Genomic DNA, 18,321 nt, shown 5'->3' on the forward strand with positions numbered 1-18,321 from the left:
CTGTTTCAGGGTGTCTTTGGGCCGGAGGGTGTCTCAGGGTCTCTGTTCTTTCTTGATGGACTGAATATTTTTAATTTCGGAGCCTGGGGGCAACCTGAGAACCTCTGACAGCCCCACACAGAGCGCATCTGGCACGCATCGGTAAAACAGCAGGTCTTAATTAAAAACCTGGAGTGCTTAATGAGTTGCGACCTGTGAAGAAAATTGACTGTTTAATACTTAGCACACTTGGCTGCTCCGCCCTGGATTCCTGGGGAGGGATGGGACCATTTATCACCCCTTGCAGGCGGGACATCACGTTGGTGGGGGCTCAGTGTTCTCCCAGGGGGTGGCCGTGCCGTCTCGGGGGCGGAGCGACCGTCACCTCTCTCAGTGTTTGGAAGCACCAAACAAAATCGCAAACCTCTGTCGCTCTGCGGAGGCCGACGCAGGTCCAAGATCGGCAGAGGCATTTAGCAGACTGTCCCCCCGAGCCCCGTGGGCTTTCTGGGGGGGCCGTTGCGTGGGTCTTGCTGCTCATGTGGGCATGCCGTGCTCTGCTACGGGATGCTCGCAGCAGATGCCGGACGTGCGGCCGGGGCGCGCTGGGAATACTCAGTGAGGAGGCTCAGGCAGCGTCCCCTTGTCCCCCTGACGTGGTTTAGCTTCTCTCTGTCCATTGTCATCATCTTCCCTGAGCCATGGCTCTTCATACCCGAGATGAAGAGCTGTGCTCTGCCATCAGCTGCTCGCAGGACACGGAGGTGCAGACAGCACCCCTCCATGGCAATAGGTGCCCGAGGCAGGACAGCACCTCCCACCTCACCCCGTCGCTCTCGGCTGCACTGGTCTGTGACGGTGAACGAGCCGCGTGGAGTCTCCTGGAAGTGTGACCCCTTCCTCATAACAAAAGGAAAGGTTCTTCAGTACATATTCTCCAAGAGGACTTGGGGGTGTTGGGGGTGAGAAGCTCCACACGCCCCGGCAACGTGCGCTGGCAGCCCAGAAACCCCCCGCAGCCTGGGCTGCATCCCCAGCAGCGTGGGCAGGGGGGCGAGGGGGGGATTCTGCCCCTCTGCTCCGCTCTGGGAGACCCCCCTGCGGTGCTGCCTCCAGCGCTGGGGCACCAACAGCAGAAGGACACGGAGCTGTTGGAGCGGGGCCAGAGGAGGCCCCGGAGCTGCTGGGAGGGCTGGAGCCCCTCTGCTGGGAGGACAGGCTGAGAGAGCTGGGGGGGTTCAGCCTGGAGAAGAGAAGGCTCCGGGGAGACCTTGGAGCCCCTTCCAGTCCCTAAAGGGGCTCCAGGAAAGCTGGGGAGGGACTCCGGAGCAGGGAGGGGAGCCACAGGATCACAGGGAATGGTTTTACCCTGAGAAAGGTCAGATTTAGGTGAGATGTGAGGAAGAAATTCTTCATTTTGAGAGTGGTGAGCCCCTGGCCCAGGTTGCCCACAGAAGCTGTGGCTGCCCCATCCCTGGAGGGGTTCAAGGGCAGGTTGGCCGGGGCTTGGAGCAACCTGGGCTGGTGGGAGGTGTCCCTGCCCAGGGCAGGGGGTGGCACTGGGTGGGCTTTAGGGTCCTTTCCAACCCAAACCATTCTATCATTCTATGGAATCAAGAAGCAAACCTGCTCTGCCGCAGCACTCTGGAGTCTTCGGTCCGTGAGCGAAGCCTCTACATCTCCCTCCTGGAGCCATCTCAAAGGCCACGCTCGGTGCCAGAGGGCTTTGCACCGGCGCAGCGTTGCCGGTGCCTCTCGCCCTGGCGCTGCGGTTGGCGCGGGCAGCGTGGGATGGACAGACGGACGCTGTTCCCACTGCTCTGAACTTTCCTTGGATGCTGCGAGTGCTGCTCAGCCCGCCGCCGCGCCGAGCAGAGCGTTGATAATCTCGTGCCTGAAATCCAGTTATCCAAATAGGATTTTCTCCTGCCGGTGACAGTGGGATTTAACGGAGAGGTCTTTGCTCTGCTCACGTTTGTAATCCAGTAGCTCGGGGCGCTCAGCTGTAATTACAGCGGTGCAAATCATCTCTGAACTCGGTGGCGCGGCTGTCGGCACCGGTGGTTTGCTGGTTCCCGGTGATGGGCCGTGTGTGCCGTGCCGGAGCGCCGTGGGTCGGCCGGGTGAGACCCGTCTGAGGGCAGAGCCCTTGGGCTGGGATCTCCGGCGGCTTTCCCAGTGCAGGAGAGTGCGAGCAACGTCCTTTTACCAGTCGTCCCCGGGACGGAGCGTGTCTTATCCGCTTTTCCAGCCCCGTGGGTCTGTAGGGTCAAAGCCAGAGTCTTGGCTGGGCAGGTCCCCGTGTCTCAGAGGACTTGGGGACCTGTGTCCCCTGAGGGTTCCCAGGCAGGGCAGTGGGAGCCGCTGCTGGTAGGAGAGGTGCTGATAACACTGGGATTACTGGGGATCTGGGCTGGGTGTCAGCACATCCCTGTTTCTCAACCGGGATCCCTGGAGAAGCGGGGCTGCGTCCTGGGGTCATGGTACAGCATCGTCACACAGCGATAGCTGCTGACGTTAAGATTTTATGGATAACGCTTTGCTGACGAGCCTTAAAAGACCCTGGCAGGAGCTCTGTGCACCTCTGCAGGCTGCCGGGGTACCTCAGGGGAGGTCACCCCAGTGCCCAGGAGAAGGCTGGGGGGTTCGGGTCGGCGCAAAGGAGCATCCTCAGCACCAGAGCCGGTGTGGAGCTGCCGCCTCTCCTCGCGAGTCACGCTGCGGGCACTCGCCAGGGCTCGCCGACGCCGATGGCCGTGCCCTTACGGGCTGTTTCTCCTCTCCCCTAGGTGAGCCACCACCCCCCGGCAGCCGCCCATCACGTCTACTCCAAGCGAGGGTGGACGTTGTGGCAGGAAATCACCATCGCCAGCAAGTTCAGGGGCAAATACCTCTCCATCATGCCGCTGGGTAGGTGACTTGTGCTGAGAGGGTCGGGGCTTGCTTTCCTTCCCGCAGTACCCAAGAGGCGAAAGCAACGCGCCCGTCCCTTGGGCTCACGCAGGGCTCAGTGAATTCCATCCCAAGCAACGTTAGGAGCACAGATTTGTGCTCCTGGTCACAGACGATCCGGTGATAGCTCGTCTGCCCTGGAAATGGCGATTATGCCAGCTGCAAAGGGAGACTGCTTTGCTCGCCGCCAGCACCGTAGCGGGTGTGCTTTGGAAATATCCCACTTGCCCATGAATTGATGTCTCCTTAAATGATATTTAAAGGTTAGGTCGCTGCCTGTTTTAACCTTCTCCCTGGCAGCCAGACGCAATACGCTGCCTCCTTGCGAGGTTTTATTTCTCTTCCTCCCGTCCCCGGGCTGGGTGGCACGGCTGGGGCTGGTCCCAGGGCTGTGCTGGTGCCTGGCTGCTCTCGTGACACTGAGAGTCAACCAGGCAGCACGTTTCTCACCTGCTTTTAAAATCAGCCTGTTTTGGGGAGGTGGGAAGAGGGCAGAGAGCCTCGCCGGTGTTGCAGCTCCGCAGAACACGGAGCGTGCAGCGAGACCTGGGCTCATGGGGTCCCCATACCGCAGCTGGGATAAGCCCCAGCATGGGGCCAAGGAGCCACACGGGCACCTCTTGATGTGGGTCACCAGGGAGGACCAGCCACGTCCAAGAGAGCCCCTGCGTTGGCTCTCCATGTGCTAGAGCTGCAGCCAGGGGAGGGATGAATCCCGACGCAGCCCTGGTTGGGGGCTGGTGATGGGAGATGCAGGCAGAGGGGCCAGGTTGGCTCCGAGGAGGAGCCTGGTGGTGGTGTGCTCCAGGGGATCATCCCGGCAGCCCTGCCGGGCCCTCTGCCCTCGCTGAGCTCCGGGCACCCCTCTCTCCGCAGGCGCCATCCACCTCGAGTTTCACTCCAGCGGGAATCACTATGTCTGGAGGAAAGTCACCTCCACCGTTCACAACATCATCGTGGGCAAGCTCTGGATTGACCAGGTCGGTGGCTACGGGTCCGAGGTGATGGGTCCTGCCTGGCCTTGCCTGGCTCTGGGGAAGGGCAGGGGGGGCTGGAAGGGCGCTGCCCTCCTGGGATGTATGCCAGCGCTGCCTGGTGTCCCCACCACACTCCTACCACTTCCCTGGCAGGGATGGGGGGGAGGCTTCTTGGAGCTCCTAATGGCCCTTCTCAAGGCCAGCAGCTCCGTGGGGCAGGGTGTGATGGGTTTTACCCCGCTGCCGGCGAGCCGTGGGGCTGGCGGGGGCGGCCGGTGAGGTGGCTGCAGCCAGCAGTGATGCTGCAGCTGGTGTTGATTTCTACCTGCACTACGACTAACGCCTGATTTGTCTCCTTGCAACGTCTCTCGCTCGCTGTGGTTCCGTGTCTTCCATCTAGTCTGGTGAAATAGAGATTGTTAACCATAAGTCAAAAGATAAATGCCAGCTGAAATTTACCCCCTACAGCTACTTCTCCAGGGACGTCCCCCGAAAGGTACGTATCCAGCCATCTCCTTGTTCTTCTGGCAGCCTCGCGCGGGGGTGAGACCTGGCTCTACTCTAAGCCGGGCTCACGGGGTCCCAGTACCGCAGCTGGGATAAGCCCCAGCACGGGGCCAAGGTGCTGGCACCTCTTGACGTGGGTCAGCAGGGAGGGCTGGGGGAGGACCAGCCGTGTCCGAGCAGAGCCCATGATTTGGCTCTCTGCGTGCTGGAGCTGCAGCACTGAGACCTGGAAGGGGTTGGATGGGCTGGAGACCCATCACGGTCAGGATGGGTCCACGCTCCCCCTGTGCTGATGTCTGAGGACACGCAGCGCCAGGTCCAGCAGCTCCGGTTGGGGCACCAGGAGGGTGTTCTGCCCCCTCTGCGCCTCTCCTGGTCCTCTGGGTGCTTCCAAACGCCACCAGAGCCGTCTCCTCCTGCCAGGTGACAGGGGTGGTGAGCGACGCCGAGGGTAAAGCCCACTACGTCATGTCGGGCACGTGGGACGAGAAGATGGAGTGCTCCAAGATAGTGCACAGCAGCCACGGCAGCACCAGCACGGAGGGCAAGCAGAAAACTGTCTACCAGACGCTGTCTCCAAAGGTTCTGTGGAAGAAGTACCCCCTCCCGTGAGTCCCCTCCTCGGCGCGGGGTGCTGTGCTGGGGGTGCAACAGCCGGGTGGGGAGTAAGGATGCTGCCCTCAGCCCTACGGGATGGAGGGGGCTCCTGGGCCCAGCCCCGAGGACACGGGAAGGGGACCAGGACTTGGGTGGCCGTGTGGCTTTTTCCGGGGTGTGAGCACCCAGCAGGAGGGGAGAGCAGGTCCCTGCAAGGGGCGCGTGGCTTTGGGGGACTCTTTCAAGAAGGTTTTGGGCAGCCGGGGTTACTGGGTAGGTTTTTCGGGCTGCTGGCCACGGCAGGGAGATGCGTTGGCTGCTTTGCCTTGCTGGTGAGTCCCTGGCCATCCCGTCCCGGCGGCCACTTTAGCTCTCCAGGGACCAGCCCTCTCTGGAGACTGGTCCACGACGGGGCTGCTGTCAGACACCAAACCAGTCTCCCACCCTTGGTAGCGCCAACGGCCGGTCCCTGTTTTGGAGACGCTCTGTTGGAACGGTCCCTGGTGGAAAGCGTCCTCCGCCTGGTGCCCTCAGTTCTGCCGCTGGGGATCCAGCAGCTCTTGGGTGAAGCTGTTTGGTGTCTCGGCGGTGCAGTGCGGCCCTCGGGGTTCGTAGGCTTGGCTTTTCGCTTCTCCACGCGGAGCCAACAGAGGAGGGGTCGGCTCCCCTCCGAGACACCCACTGTCATCGGCATCTCCACTCAGAGGGTGGGAGGCAGGGCTCCCCGAAGGACCTCTGCACGTCTGGTTTGGGGTAGCAGGAGCAGCACCAGTGGGGCTGGGCTGAGACGTCAGGACGCAAAGGGTTGGGGAGCTCTGCTTGAGGTAGGCACCACCTCCACCGTCCTGATCTTTCCGGCCGCAGGGAGAACGCCGAGAACATGTATTTCTTCTCCGACCTGGCCCTCACCCTGAACGAGCCCGAGGAGCGGGTGGCCCCCACGGACAGTCGGCTGAGACCCGACCAGCGGCTGATGGAGAGCGGCCGCTGGGACGAGGCCAACGTGGAGAAGCAGCGGCTGGAGGAGAAGCAGCGAGCCGTGCGCCGCAGGAGGGAAGCCGAGGCCGTGGAAGCCCTGGAGGAAGGTGAGATGCTTCGGGATGCCGGCGGGCAGGGACCGGCCGGCCCTTGGTGCGGGAGGGGGATGCGGCGATGAAATCCCGCTGGGTTTGGGGGATGAGGGAATGATCCTGCATCAATTCGGGCGGGAAAAGCCACCCTTACGCCCTGTTTGTCCCCGGGCAGGCAAGGACTACGAAGGCTACATCCCGCTGTGGTTTGAGCGCAAGGTGGACGCCGTGACGGGGGAGCTGATCTGCGTCTATAAGGGTGGCTACTGGGAGGCCAAGGACAAGCAGGACTGGAGTTCGTGCCCCGACATCTTCTGAGCCGTGCCGGGGTGGCCGGCCCGGCGCCTTGACTCAGCGGGACGGACAGAGGGACAGCGAGGACACGCTGGCAGCGTCCCGCCGGCAGCGGACAGTGCGAATACACGCACGGAGTCAATACCTGCAGAGATTTGAAAAGAAAATCTAAACAGGGATTCCAAACCTATTTTTTTACGCACTAATAAATAGCATCCTTTTTTTTTTTTTTTTTTTTTTTTAAAATGATGGCTTTTTCAGCGACTAATTAGGAACGAGGACACGTGAATCTGATTGGTTTTTAGCCTGCCGTATTTATTGCTGTCGGGAGTTGCTGCCTATTATCTCTCAAGGCCTTGGCTTTACCGGCTGAGACGTCGACTTCCAAAGATGCTCGCATTGTGGGGATGCCGTGCATTTGTGTGAGCTCTTCTCTCGGACGTTATTTTGGTTTTTTTTTTTCCCCCGTTGGTGTGTGGACTTCATGGAATTATTTTTAAAAAAAAAAAAAAAAAAACAAAAAACCAAAACCGCTCCTGGTTCAGGTTCTTTCAAAGACGGCCACGAACGACCCCGCGTCCTGCTCAGAAAACTGTCGCCAGGGGCTGTGGCGCTTGGTCCTGGAGGCTCTTGGTGGTTCTCACAGTGCCCGGTCATCCCAGTAACACCAATTAGGATATTTCAACCAGTGATTTTTGTTATTTTGACCCCTTTTTTTTTTTTTTTTTTTTTTTTTAAAAAAAAAGAAGCGTTTGAGCAGATTCCCCGCCGTCTGCCGTGGCGAGTCAAGGCTTAGGACTGTCTTTAACATGATGCTTTGTGAGAGTGATTGGAGTGAGGTTTGGTTTGGTTTTCCTGCAACCGCGTCTGAAGGGGGGAAAGGGCCTCGCCGAGGTGGGGGACGCCGGGCAGACACAGAGCGAAGAGGTCTGTAGACCAGGGATGCTCCGGGGTCCGCGTTCCGGCTCCTTCCCACTCCGTCTGGCTGCAGCCCGGGAGCCGGCGCCTCGGTGCGGGCCTGGCAGGCGGCGTCTCCCCGCCGAGCCGGGCGATGCCGAGGTGCCGCTGGGATGGAGCCTCCCTGGGATGCAGCCTTGGTCCTGGCTCTCCCGTCCCTGCGTCTTCCCTGTGAAGCCAGACGGGTCTGGTCCGCAGTCCCCCGGCACGGGGTGGGTCGCGGGCTGAGCCTGGAGGGCTCCCGCAGCCCGGCGCCCGGCTCCCTTCCTTCTCCCTCGTGGCCGCTCTCTCCCAGGAGCAATTTCGGGTCATCACTGGAGCAGCCTGAGCACGACGCCGGGGAACCCCACGTCCCCCGCTCACCCCTCCTGCCTGCCATCGCCCTGCTGCGGCCCTGGAGCCACCGGGAGGAGTGGAGCAAGCCCTGCCCATGATCGGCGAGGACCAGGAGCCGGCGCTGCTCCGGCAGCGGCCACGCGGGCAGGAACCGCCGGTCCCCAGCGCCGACGGGGGGAGGATGGGGGGCGGCAGGACCCCGAAGACGGGATCCGCTGGGCCAGAGAGTATCCGGGAGACCTGGACACCCCTATCGGATCTCATTTTTGGTGTCTTCTTCTCCGGGTCTTCATCATATCACACTGACTGCAGCCTCCCGGGGCGCGGAGGCCACCCGTAGCGGGACTGTCGCATCCACCTTGGAAGATAATTAGCAATAACGAACTTTGAGGCAATGGTAACTGGAATATCCAGGCTGCACATGGGACTCTTATGCAATCAGGTTCCTCAACCGTCGGTCTCCTCCTGGTCGGCTTCTCTTCCAGCCCCTCCATTCCCGTTACCCACAGCAAACCTACCTGTACAGTGTATCTAGGCCTTGTACGGCGTAACCGTAGTGAGTGGCTATTGGGGTGGCAACACCCACTGATTTCGATGTACCCTTTAATCTTATTTATTTGCTTCTAATTTATATATATATATATATATATAAAAAAATATATATATATAAAATTATTTTGCTTAAATTTCTATGGTACACAATAGATGAAAAATAAGGAAGACAGAAGCGTCTGTCTGAGTTTTTGTAGCACGAGTACGATTTCCTTAGGCTTGGCCCGGAGGTAGGGCGTAGGGGTGATGGTGACGGAGTAATTCCCCACGTAGAGAAGCAACATTTTGCTCCAAAGCTGGATGCGATCGCGTCCAGAAGGTGTTACAAAGACATTCCCCTCTAGAAATGATGCATTTGGGATTTGAAAGGCGGCGCTCGGTATCCCTCGCATTTAGCAGTGGGATGCTCCGAGATGTTTCCCGGCTCTCTGGGTGTTCCAGCGGCCGGTCCGACGTGTCCGCTCCTCCCAGACCCTTCCCGAAGGTTTGCCCGTGGCTCGGTAAAGCCGATGCAGCGCTTAAGTGATCCAGCCTGCCCTGTTGGCTGTTGGATGCAGCCCGTGGAGAGCTGTGGGGTGTCCCGGCCCCGGGGCGTGCAGATCTCCTTTGGAGACCGGCTTTCACCCACCTGGGAGAGCGGAGGATGCTCCGCGCTAAACCTTGATGCCGCTTTGTGGCGGCAGCTAAAGTTGGCCGGGGCCGGGGGGTGTGTGTGGGGTGTGTTTATTCCACTCGAGGCCTGAATCGGTTTTGAAAAACGGGCTAGAAATTGAGCTCTTCAAAATGCCTTATTTTCCTCGTTTGCTTTGTCAATGCGAGCGTTACCCGAGAACCTGGAGAGGTGAGAAACCTCGGCACAGGCTGCGCCCGCAGCCGGATCCGAGCCTTCCCGCGGCGGAGGGGAGCGGGACAGACGGATGTTGCTCAGTAAGTGCTGGCACCGAGGGTCCCGCCGGGCTCTGGGACCCCCAGAGGTCCTCTCTGCCGTACCCCCCGTCGCTGCGGCTGCCTGGAAATCGCCGTCGCAGACCCCGCACGGCTTAGTGGAGCTCGGGGGGGGAGCGCGAGGAGACACCCCCCCCCACCCAACAGAAACCCACCGTTTTTTAGGCTAATTTTAAATATTGCTCTATCTTCCAGAGGTCATCTAGCAGCAGCACTTAATCAGAGCACCATCTCCTGGTCTTTCTATTCCCTCCCCAGAGGATTTTAATGTCATTCCACTGTAAATGCCGTTGAATGTATTTCTTTCTGAACAATATATTGTGAGTGATCCCTCTTCTCCTACACGGTAATAAAACTTGGATTCGGGAGTTTTAAAAGCCGCGGTGCTGAGATGGTCACTCGCTCCCCAAGGCTGCAGGTGGGGGTCCTGGAGGAGGCCCAAGGTGGGTGAGCTCTGGGCATGCGTGGGGGCCCGGGCACCTGGTGGGTGGCAGGTGGGGTGGCCAGGGGGAAGGGACCACGGGAGGTGGCCCAGAGGAGAAGATGGTCCAGGGAATGTGGCTCAGGGAGGAAGGAGGGCCAGGAGAGGAGACGGCCCGGGGAAGGTTGTTCAAAGGAGGAGGCTGTCCAGGGGAGGAAGGTTATGGGAGGTGGCCCAGAGGACAGAGAGGTCCAGGGAGGTGGTGGTTGAGGGAGGGGGAAGGCTTAGGCGGGAGGTTGCCCAGGGGAGGACATGGCCCAGAGAAGGTGGCTCGGGGCGGGGAGAAGGGCCAGAAGAGGAAATGGCCCAGCAGAGGTTGTTCAAGGCAGGAGATGTCCAAGGCAGGAGATGTCCAAGGTTAGATTGCGCAGGGGAGGAGGGCCAGGAGAGCAGAAACGTGAGAGGTGGCCCAGGGGGAGGTACCCATGGAAGGGGGTTCTCTAGGAGAGAGCTTAGAGGAGAAGAAGGACTGAGGAAGGGGTTGCCCAGGGAGGGAGAAGGGTCAGGGGAGGAGATCATCCAGGGAAGAGATGTCCCAGTGGAGTCTGGCCAAGGGAGAAGGTGGTTACCCAGGGAAGGAGGTGTAGGGAAGGAGGAAGAGGAGAGGTGGCCCAAGGGAAGGTGCCCAGGTAAGGAGTTTCTGTGGGGATGGTGGGAAGGAGATGGCCCAGGGGATGCTGGCTGGGGCAGGAGGTGGCCAAGAGTAGGTGGCCCAGGAGAGGAGGCGCAGGGGAGCTGGAGGAGGGCCTGAGCAGGGGCTGCGGAGGCGGGTGGGGGAAGCCTGGGGCAGGCTGAGACCGGCCGGTCGCTGCAGCGTTGCCAGGCGACATGCACGCACAGCACTGCCTGCGCTCCTGCCTGCGCTCCTGCCCGCGCTCCTGCCCGCTGCCCTGCCTTCCCCAGCCCAACTCAACCAGGTGAGCCCGGGTCGGGGTGGGATGGGGGACCCCGGCCCCCACTCGGCCCGTGCTGGCAGCCTGCCCGGCGCTGGGGAGGAGCCTCCCTGCCTGCCCTGGGTGCAGGCAGCGGGTGCCGGGCACGCGGCAGCTCCGGGGTGCAGCGAACCTGCCGGCGTCTCCGCTTTAATGAAGAGCAAACCTCCGTGCCCTGCAGCGAGTCCCCCCCGCCGTCGGCCCTGCGGCGTGGCCCTCAGCCTGGCTCCGCGGCTCTGGGAGGTGGGTGGGCTGGGCTGTGTCATTCTCGGCGCGTTCACTCTGAAGCCTAATGAGTTCACGGGGGCTTCTAGAGCGCGTTACCCTCACTTTGCCTTGTGTTGCAGGCCTGGGTGCGGGCATGGAGCTGGAGGAGGCTGTCTTCAGAGTCCAGGAACACAGTAAGGCTCGCACAGGTGCTTGGCGCTGCACCCAGGGTGTGGGGGTGCCCGGCTTTCCCCCAGCCCCGGACCTTTGCTCCCGTGCTGCCGGGAACCAGCTTGTCCCATCCCCTCCACAGCAGAGTGGTTTGTAAGCCCAGGGTGCAAGAAGCGCCTCTTTCCTCCTCTCTGCAGACCCAGACTCAAGGAAGCAGCCGGGGTTTGCAGGATCCTGGGCGAGGGAACGTTGCGATCCTGGGCTGGATCCCGCTGATGCCCGGCTCAGCCAGGTGTGGGGCGCGGGAAGGGGGATCACAGCATGGGGGTGCAGTGGGACCACCCGGGGGACGATGCAGCACCAGCACGGGGTCGGGGGGGGGAGAGGGGGTCCTGCCCTGTCCCACCGGTCAGTGGCACTGCCCCACGCCCGCTCTCCCCTCCGCAGCGGCACAGCGCGGGTGCACAGGGCGCCGGCGGTGGCATCTCTCCCGGCACCTTCCTCACCGGCTCCTGGGTGGCTGGTGAGTAGGGACAGGGCACCTCGGTGCTTTCTCAGCTCTGCTTTGCCCCCCACCCCCCGCAGCCCCCTTCAGCCCCAATCCCTCCCGCTGAGCCGTGCCTGGCTGGGGGCCAGCAGATGCGCTGATGCTCGGGCAGAGGATTTTACCAAAAGAAACACCCGCGCACCACGGAGACCACAACCGCAAGTGGCAGGAGAGAAAAACTGTGCTCTGGGAACCTGGGGCTGCCCACACAGACGTTGTCGGAGGGGCTTTTGCAAAGAGGCAAAGGGCAGTTTTGGGGGCAGGACTCTCCCACCAGGCAGCAGCGTCCCATTTTTCGCCACAGAAGAGCGAACGGCATTCCCACCCCTGTGCCGCCTGCCCCAGGCAGCTTCCCACGGCGCCCACCCCGCCCTGCCTGGGAGCATCCGACAGGGTGAAAATTACCCTGTTTGGGTTTTTTTTTTTTTTTTGAAAAAAAAAAGAAAAAAAGGGATGGTATTGCAGCTTTACTTTTGGAAGCAGGTGAGGTTGAGGATCTTGGGGGAGGGGGTGGGATGCCTTTGAGCTTCAGCGTTTGAGCCGGGGCACACACCAAATGAGTGAGACCCAGTGGGAACAAGCACCTCCGAGCTGGTTCGGATCCAGCTGGATGGGGTGGCTCCTTCCCACCCCTCTCCCTCGCAGAGCTGGAAGGACACGGTGCCGGGTGTCCCCGGGGTGACGCCAGCCCCGTCCCACGGGAGCAGCGCTGCCGGGGGCTGGCTCAGCCGCTCGGCTCCCAGCCCAGCCCCGGGGACTGCAGCAGCTCCAGCTCGATCCGCACGGAGGACTTCGCTGCCAGGTTTCGGGAGGGCATGGTGGAGCCCCTGCTGTTCTCCGAGGAGGAGGATGAGGAGCCGGCTGGGGATGTCCCTGCTGAGGGAGGTGATCTTGGGCGGGATGAGTCCGTAGGGAGAAGACGGGATGTCCAGCGGCTGTTGGCGGTGGAACCGGGCAGACGTCCCTTGCAGGGCAGGTCTCCACCTCTGATGAGGAGGGAGAGCCTGGAGTCTCTGGGAGGGCGGATATCCAGACTGAGCCAGCGCGGTGCTCTGGGGATGGCCTGGGGGGGACCCCGGCCAGACCCCTCCACACAGCCGGCCCTGGGCCGGGAGGACTCTCCCCACCAGGGTTCACGCTCCAGGAAAGACCCATTGAGCATCGCCTTGCGCAGTGAGGACCCGGCTGCTGGGCGTCCCTGGAGAGCCCCCGGCATCTCTGCCGGCAGGAGCAGGGCCGGGGCGAGGAGGGGCTCTCCCGACGGTGGTTTGCCAGGGCCCAGCGGTGCCGGGAGCAAGGGACATCCTGCCAGCAAACCCCAGGGGCTGAGACGGCAGAAGCCACCAGCTCTCCAGGGACGGTGTGGAGCAGTCGTCACCCTCGCCGTGGATGATGTGGAGAAGGAAGGAGCCGGCAGGAGGCAGAGGAGGGCTCCCTGCCCGGCTCACCGTGAGTCTGGGCTGGCTCTGGGGTGCCGGGGTGATGCTGGAGGAGGATGGGACCGAGCAGGGGGAAGGGGCATGCCTGGCCCAGGGACTCTTTCTCCGCGCAGGTCCAGCGAGCTGTGTGCGGGGCAGAGTGGCAGGGACCAGTCCCAGTTGCTCACGGGGTTTATCTGGGGTGTTTAGGCTCCCCCATGGAAATACCGTCTTTTCCCGCAGGTACCGACAGAGCAGCGGGATCCCCTGGGCGACGCGGAACCGGGGCAGATGTGTCATCCCGGCCAGGAGCCGTGGCGGCTGAGTCCCGGTGGCAGCGTGGGAAGCAGAAAGCCATGCTGCCCTGCAAGGTGCGAGCCTGGGCTGGCCGTGCCCTGCTGTGGGGCACAGAGGGGTGGGTGTCTCTGCCACCAAGGGGACAGCCCCGGCTGCGGCAGGATGCGCCAGGGGCTCAGCAATGGGCCGAGGGGATGGGTCCTGGCCCCACTCTCTGCTGGGGTGCGGAGAGGTGGGGGGACGTGGCTGGGAGACAAAGCCTGGCCCTGGTGCCTGTGTCCCACGTGGTGGCCGTGGAAAGGCACAGGGAAAGGAACAAATGGGTCTGTAACCCACCAGAGAGCTGGAGCCCCTCTGCTGCGGGGACAGGCTGAGAGAGCTGGGGGGGTTCAGCCTGGAGAAGAGAAGGCTCCGGGGAGACCTTGGAGCCCCTTCCAGTCCCTAAAGGGGCTCCAGGAAAGCTGGGGAGGGACTCTGGAGCAAGGAGGGGAGCCATGGGATGAGGGAGAATGGTTTTACCCTGAGAAAGGTCAGATTTATAGGTGAGATGTGAGGAAGAAATTCTTCATTTTGAGAGTGGTGAGCCCCTGGCGCAGGTTGCCCAGAGAAGCTGTGGCTGCCCCATCCCTGGAGGGGTTCAAGGCCAGGTTGGCCGGGGCTTGGAGCAACCTGGGCTGGTGGGAGGTGTCCCTGCCCAGGGCAGGGGGTGGCACTGGGTGGGCTTTAGGGTCCTTTCCAACCCAAACTATTCTATGCTTCTATCATTCTTTAACCCGCTCCTGGCTGCCAGCCTGCAGCAGGGCACCCGGCGTCGCTGCGTTGGTCCCTGCAGAGGAGCCCGGGGGGGACACAAGAGCTGGGATCTGTTGCGAAGGGGACTCGGAGCAAAGGGGACAGAGCCAGGTACGCAGGGGCTCCAGGGACGGAGCCTGCGCTGAGGCTCAGCCCAGGCATGCCCGCGGATGGCTGCCGGTGCCCTGGCAGCAGAAGGTGGCACTGGAAGCCCAAGAAGGTCCTGGGCCCCTGGGTGCTGGGTGGGCATCCCACGAGGTGTCTGTCTGCGGAGCCAGGGAGGGCAGATGGGGACGTGGGTGACGGTGTCCCTGCCACAGGGCTGGCCTGGCACCGCCGGCGCACACCCAGGACTCCTGCCATCGGCACCTGACGGACCTGGAGACGACGGTGAGATGATCCCCAGACGGGCAGAGCGGGGACTGGCCAGGCACGGCCGCAGGTGGCCGGGGACAGGCTGGGGGGGCTCCAGGCCTGTGGTCCCAAGGTGCCCTCGGTGGCCGGGGCAAACAGCGGGCTGCGGGGGCTGTGCTGGCCACGGCCACCGGCTCTGCTTTGGGAGGGAAGGGCAGCACCGCTCCCGTGCGCGCTGCGAGGGCCGGAGCTGGCTCCTGGAGGAGGCCAAGACGTGGGAGGTGGAAAAAGGGGATTTTTTTTCCAGTGGCGGCAGGGGCAGAGAGGCTGTGCGGCGTGCCGGGAGGCGCTGGGGGAGGAGAGGAGGAACACATCGGCTTTGCAAGAAGAGAAACTGGAGCTACAGAAGGTCAGTGCCCCCCTGGCTTCCCTGTGGCGCCAGGGTCGTGCCGGAGGGACCCTGGGAGGGAGCACGTCCCTTGTCAGGGGCCGAGGCCCTTGCCCAGGATGTGCATGTCCCATGGGAAGTGTCCGGTGCTGCCCAGATTCCTAAAGGAGCCAAACCGAGTTTATCTGCGGGAAGTTTTTTATTTCCTGGAGCTTTTAGGAGCAGAATTTGTTGGGGAAACCACCCATGTGGCTGTATGCCCACTGGGGTTATCGGTCTGCAGGACAGAGGGTCCCTGGCAATGGCTGGGTCCGGGGTGCGGGACCGGGGGTCACCCCCACGCTGAGGACACTTCCCCACCAAATCTCAGCTCTTGCCGGGGGTCATCAAGCCCGAGCAGGCTGAGGTGGTGCCACCCTGGCCAGGAGGGACTCGCGCACCCCGCATGGAGGCTGTCCTTGGGAACAGCCTTCTTGGACCCGGAGGGTGTTGCCGAAAGGGGTGACGTGACCCCAGCTTCTCTTGCAGAGGCTCCGGGAGCTGGAGCATGGTACCCGCTCCCTCCTGCGGCAGAGGCAGCAAGCCCTGGACCAGCTCCACGTGCTGCTCCAGAAGGAGAAGGTGGATGCCCTTCGGCAGCTCCAGGAGGCCCTGGAGAAGGTCGGGGAAGGGAGAAGGGAATGGGTTGGGATACGGGATAACTCCAGCTCAGGGCTGGGCAGCTGCCGGGGCAACACCATGGTGGGTCATGTCCAACCACAGCCAAACTGCTGGGCCGGCCGGGGGCTGTGGCTTGCTCAGGGATGGGGAGCAGTGCTGGGGAACACAGCAGCCCAGATGTGCTGCTCCCCCGAGGTCACCCAGGTGTTTCGCCCTGCTCACGAGAGGGTCAGGGCAGGGACGGTGTGGTCTGCCGGCTCAGCGGGCAGCAAACTCAGCAGCTTGCCTCTCAGGGGCTAGGGGTGTGCATGGAGTTGGGGGTGCCCTGGGAGGGCAGAGGAGATGCCCACCTGGTGCCTCCATGCTTGACCTGCTCGTGCCAAGCTTCCCCTGCTCGGCCCTGGGGTGAACAAGGTGGCTCCAGGTCTTTCCTAGAAGCTCTGACCTGGCTGCAAGGCCAACAGGTTTTATATGCAAGGCTGAGCGGACTCAGGGGGGCAGATGTGGGGGGTGCAGGTGCTGCTCTGATCCGTCTCTCTCCCGTTGGTTTCTCCCCCAGGAACGGTCTGGCAGGAGCGCCCGGCTGTGGGCACGGCTGCAGCAGCTGGAGCATCTCCTGAGCCACCCACGGCGGCCGGTGGTGCCAGGGCAGGCTGGGCGCTCCCCAGCCACGGGGACAACCTCGGCGTGCCAGTGCCGGCACAGCCCTCTCCCTGACAATGCCCTGGGGCAGGGCCCTTCGCCGGCAGCGGTCAGGTGAGTCCCATAACCGCAGGGTGCTCCATGCTTTGGGGGGAGGCTGCTCGCCCAGCATGGGATACGTGGGCTCCTGCACCCAGCATCCCTGGGGCATCCTTTGCGGAGGAGCCGCTCAATGCCTTTGAGCACACCAGCTCTTCCTCTCCAACTGTGGACCGTCTCCTCCTGCTCGTCTCTGCTCTCCCCCAGCCATGCGCTCCGCATCCTGCGTGGCCTCCGAGAGCAAATCCAGCATCACCTTGAGGAGCTGCGGAAGGAGGATGGAGCCCAGGGGCCTGCCGTTTGGAGGAAGAAGGTGATTTGAGGAAAGGGATGAGGAGGAAGGTCTCCTTCTGCACAGCTGTGGAGCCAGGGTGGGCTTTGGACCGATGGTGTCTGACCCAGAGAGCAGCCCTGGTTCCCTGGGCTGTGCCTTCTGCCTGTGCCGCACAGCCGGGGGCTCAGGGCTGGGGGCTTCGGGCGACTCTTGCCCTGTCTGTGCCCATCCATCACCTCGGCTGGGGCACAGCTGGGCTGGCAGCCCCACAGAGACACCCCGCAGTGGCCAAGGGCTAGGCGTTGGGCCGGGGACAGCAGCTGCCAGGCTCCATCCTGTGGTCTGACACCCTCTGCCTGCTCCTTGGGGAAGAGCAGTGATGGAGCCGGGCAGGGTCTCCCCTTGCCTCCACCAGCAAAGCCCCCAGCCCCTCTCTGCAGCTGTGAAGATCCTGGATGGGATCCGTGTCAGGCATCAGCCCTTGGATGAATCTGAATTACGCATCCTTGAAGTCCATGTCCTGGAGCGCGGGGTGGTGGGATGTCTGCTAGAGTCTCCAGCCACGCACAGACCCTGTAAGGCGAGACCCCATCTCGCCTCCCCCCCTCTGCAGGCGAGAGGGGACACCGTGTTTCTGTCCACATGCAGGAGAGTGAGCAGAGGCAGCAGCGAGAGCAGCTTTGCATGGAGAAGGCAACAGCTCTGGGAGCCCTGAGGGAGCAGCTGATCCAGGTGAGTGCTTCAAGTTCCACTCCAAAGCTCCTCCTGGCCACTGGGGTGGGGGATTCAGGGGCTTCTGATGGCTGTTTTCAGGAGGAGCTGATCTGGTTGGGGTCTCAGAGACCCATGGGGACCTCCCGCTCACCCCCAGGGGCTGCATGGGCTAGCATTGACCTGTGACGCGTGCATCACCTCTCCCCAGATGACATGGAAAGCAGACGTGGTCTAATCGCCCATCTGTCTGTGGCTGGTCTCTGGTGCAGGTTCTGGGGACACCAGCCATGGGGAAGCAGGGATGTGCGTATGGGACTCTCTTGCCCCTTCCAAACCTGGGTTGACCCTTGCCTCTCTTGTGCACAGAGATGGCGTGAACATCCACACCTCCATCCCACCTCCTCCCTGTCCATGAGCACCGTGCCTGGCCTCCGACAGCGTGGCTGTAGGTCCCTGGGGATCCTGCACCATCTCCAGCGCTGCGTGCAGGAGCTGCAGCTGGAGAAGACACACCACACGGGCAGCCTGGGGAAGCTGACTGCCCTGAGAGGAGAGCTGGGCCCCACAGCAAGAGAGGAGATATGGGGACAGCATGGGACAAGGGAGTCACCATATGCCACAGCCTCACCCAAGCAAGAGAAGCAGAGCTCCACGATGGAGCATGCCTGGTGGGAATAGCCCTGCAGCGGGGTTAGGACACAAGGGTTTAGTTTCTAACCTAGAGACCTTGGGCAGATCCCAACACCACCATCAATCTGTGTCACAGGGTTGGAGATACCAGGATCATTTGTTGAGGGCTGAGGGACCTGCTGGTGGGAGGGCCATGAAGGTCCTCTCCTGAGTTTGCCTGGGTGAGGCACAGGGTCCCTGTTCTCCTCTTCCCACTCTGTGGCTTCTCTGCTCTCATCAGTCTCCCGTCCCCTACCATGGGATGTAGCCGTGGGTCACATCTCACAGGGAGGTTGGAGGTGGCATTCCCTTTTCTGTTCCATCATGAGGACACACATTTTCATGGGATCTGTCTCTCTCTCTGCTGTGGCAGAAGCTCCTGATGCCAGATCTCACTGGTCCCCCACACCCTAGCACGAATGGCAGGTACGAGCACGATGGCAGGAAGAGTTGTATCTTGTGACCAGGACTTGGGTGGGGCACGGAGATGCCCAGATGAGATGTCCCTGG

General features: G+C 62.2%; 1 protein-coding gene across 5 annotated transcripts in view; it reads left to right on the plus strand.

Moving 5' to 3' along the window:
* Window positions 1–7,105, plus strand: part of OSBP2 (oxysterol binding protein 2) — a 136,631-nt gene extending 129,526 nt beyond the window's left edge. For all 5 annotated transcript variants that reach the window (XM_063350745.1, XM_063350746.1, XM_063350747.1 and 2 more), the window contains 6 exons: window positions 2,769–2,889; window positions 3,808–3,911; window positions 4,309–4,404; window positions 4,839–5,023; window positions 5,877–6,097; window positions 6,258–7,105. In XM_063350745.1, the coding sequence (XP_063206815.1) occupies window positions 2,769–2,889; window positions 3,808–3,911; window positions 4,309–4,404; window positions 4,839–5,023; window positions 5,877–6,097; window positions 6,258–6,400 (870 nt within the window). In that variant the 3' untranslated portion in view covers window positions 6,401–7,105. The remainder of the gene's footprint in view (window positions 1–2,768; window positions 2,890–3,807; window positions 3,912–4,308; window positions 4,405–4,838; window positions 5,024–5,876; window positions 6,098–6,257) is intronic.
* Window positions 7,106–18,321: the final 11,216 nt, after the last annotated feature.

The sequence above is a fragment of the Chroicocephalus ridibundus genome, chromosome 13, assembly GCF_963924245.1.
Source record: "Chroicocephalus ridibundus chromosome 13, bChrRid1.1, whole genome shotgun sequence".
NCBI lineage: Eukaryota > Metazoa > Chordata > Aves > Charadriiformes > Laridae > Chroicocephalus > Chroicocephalus ridibundus.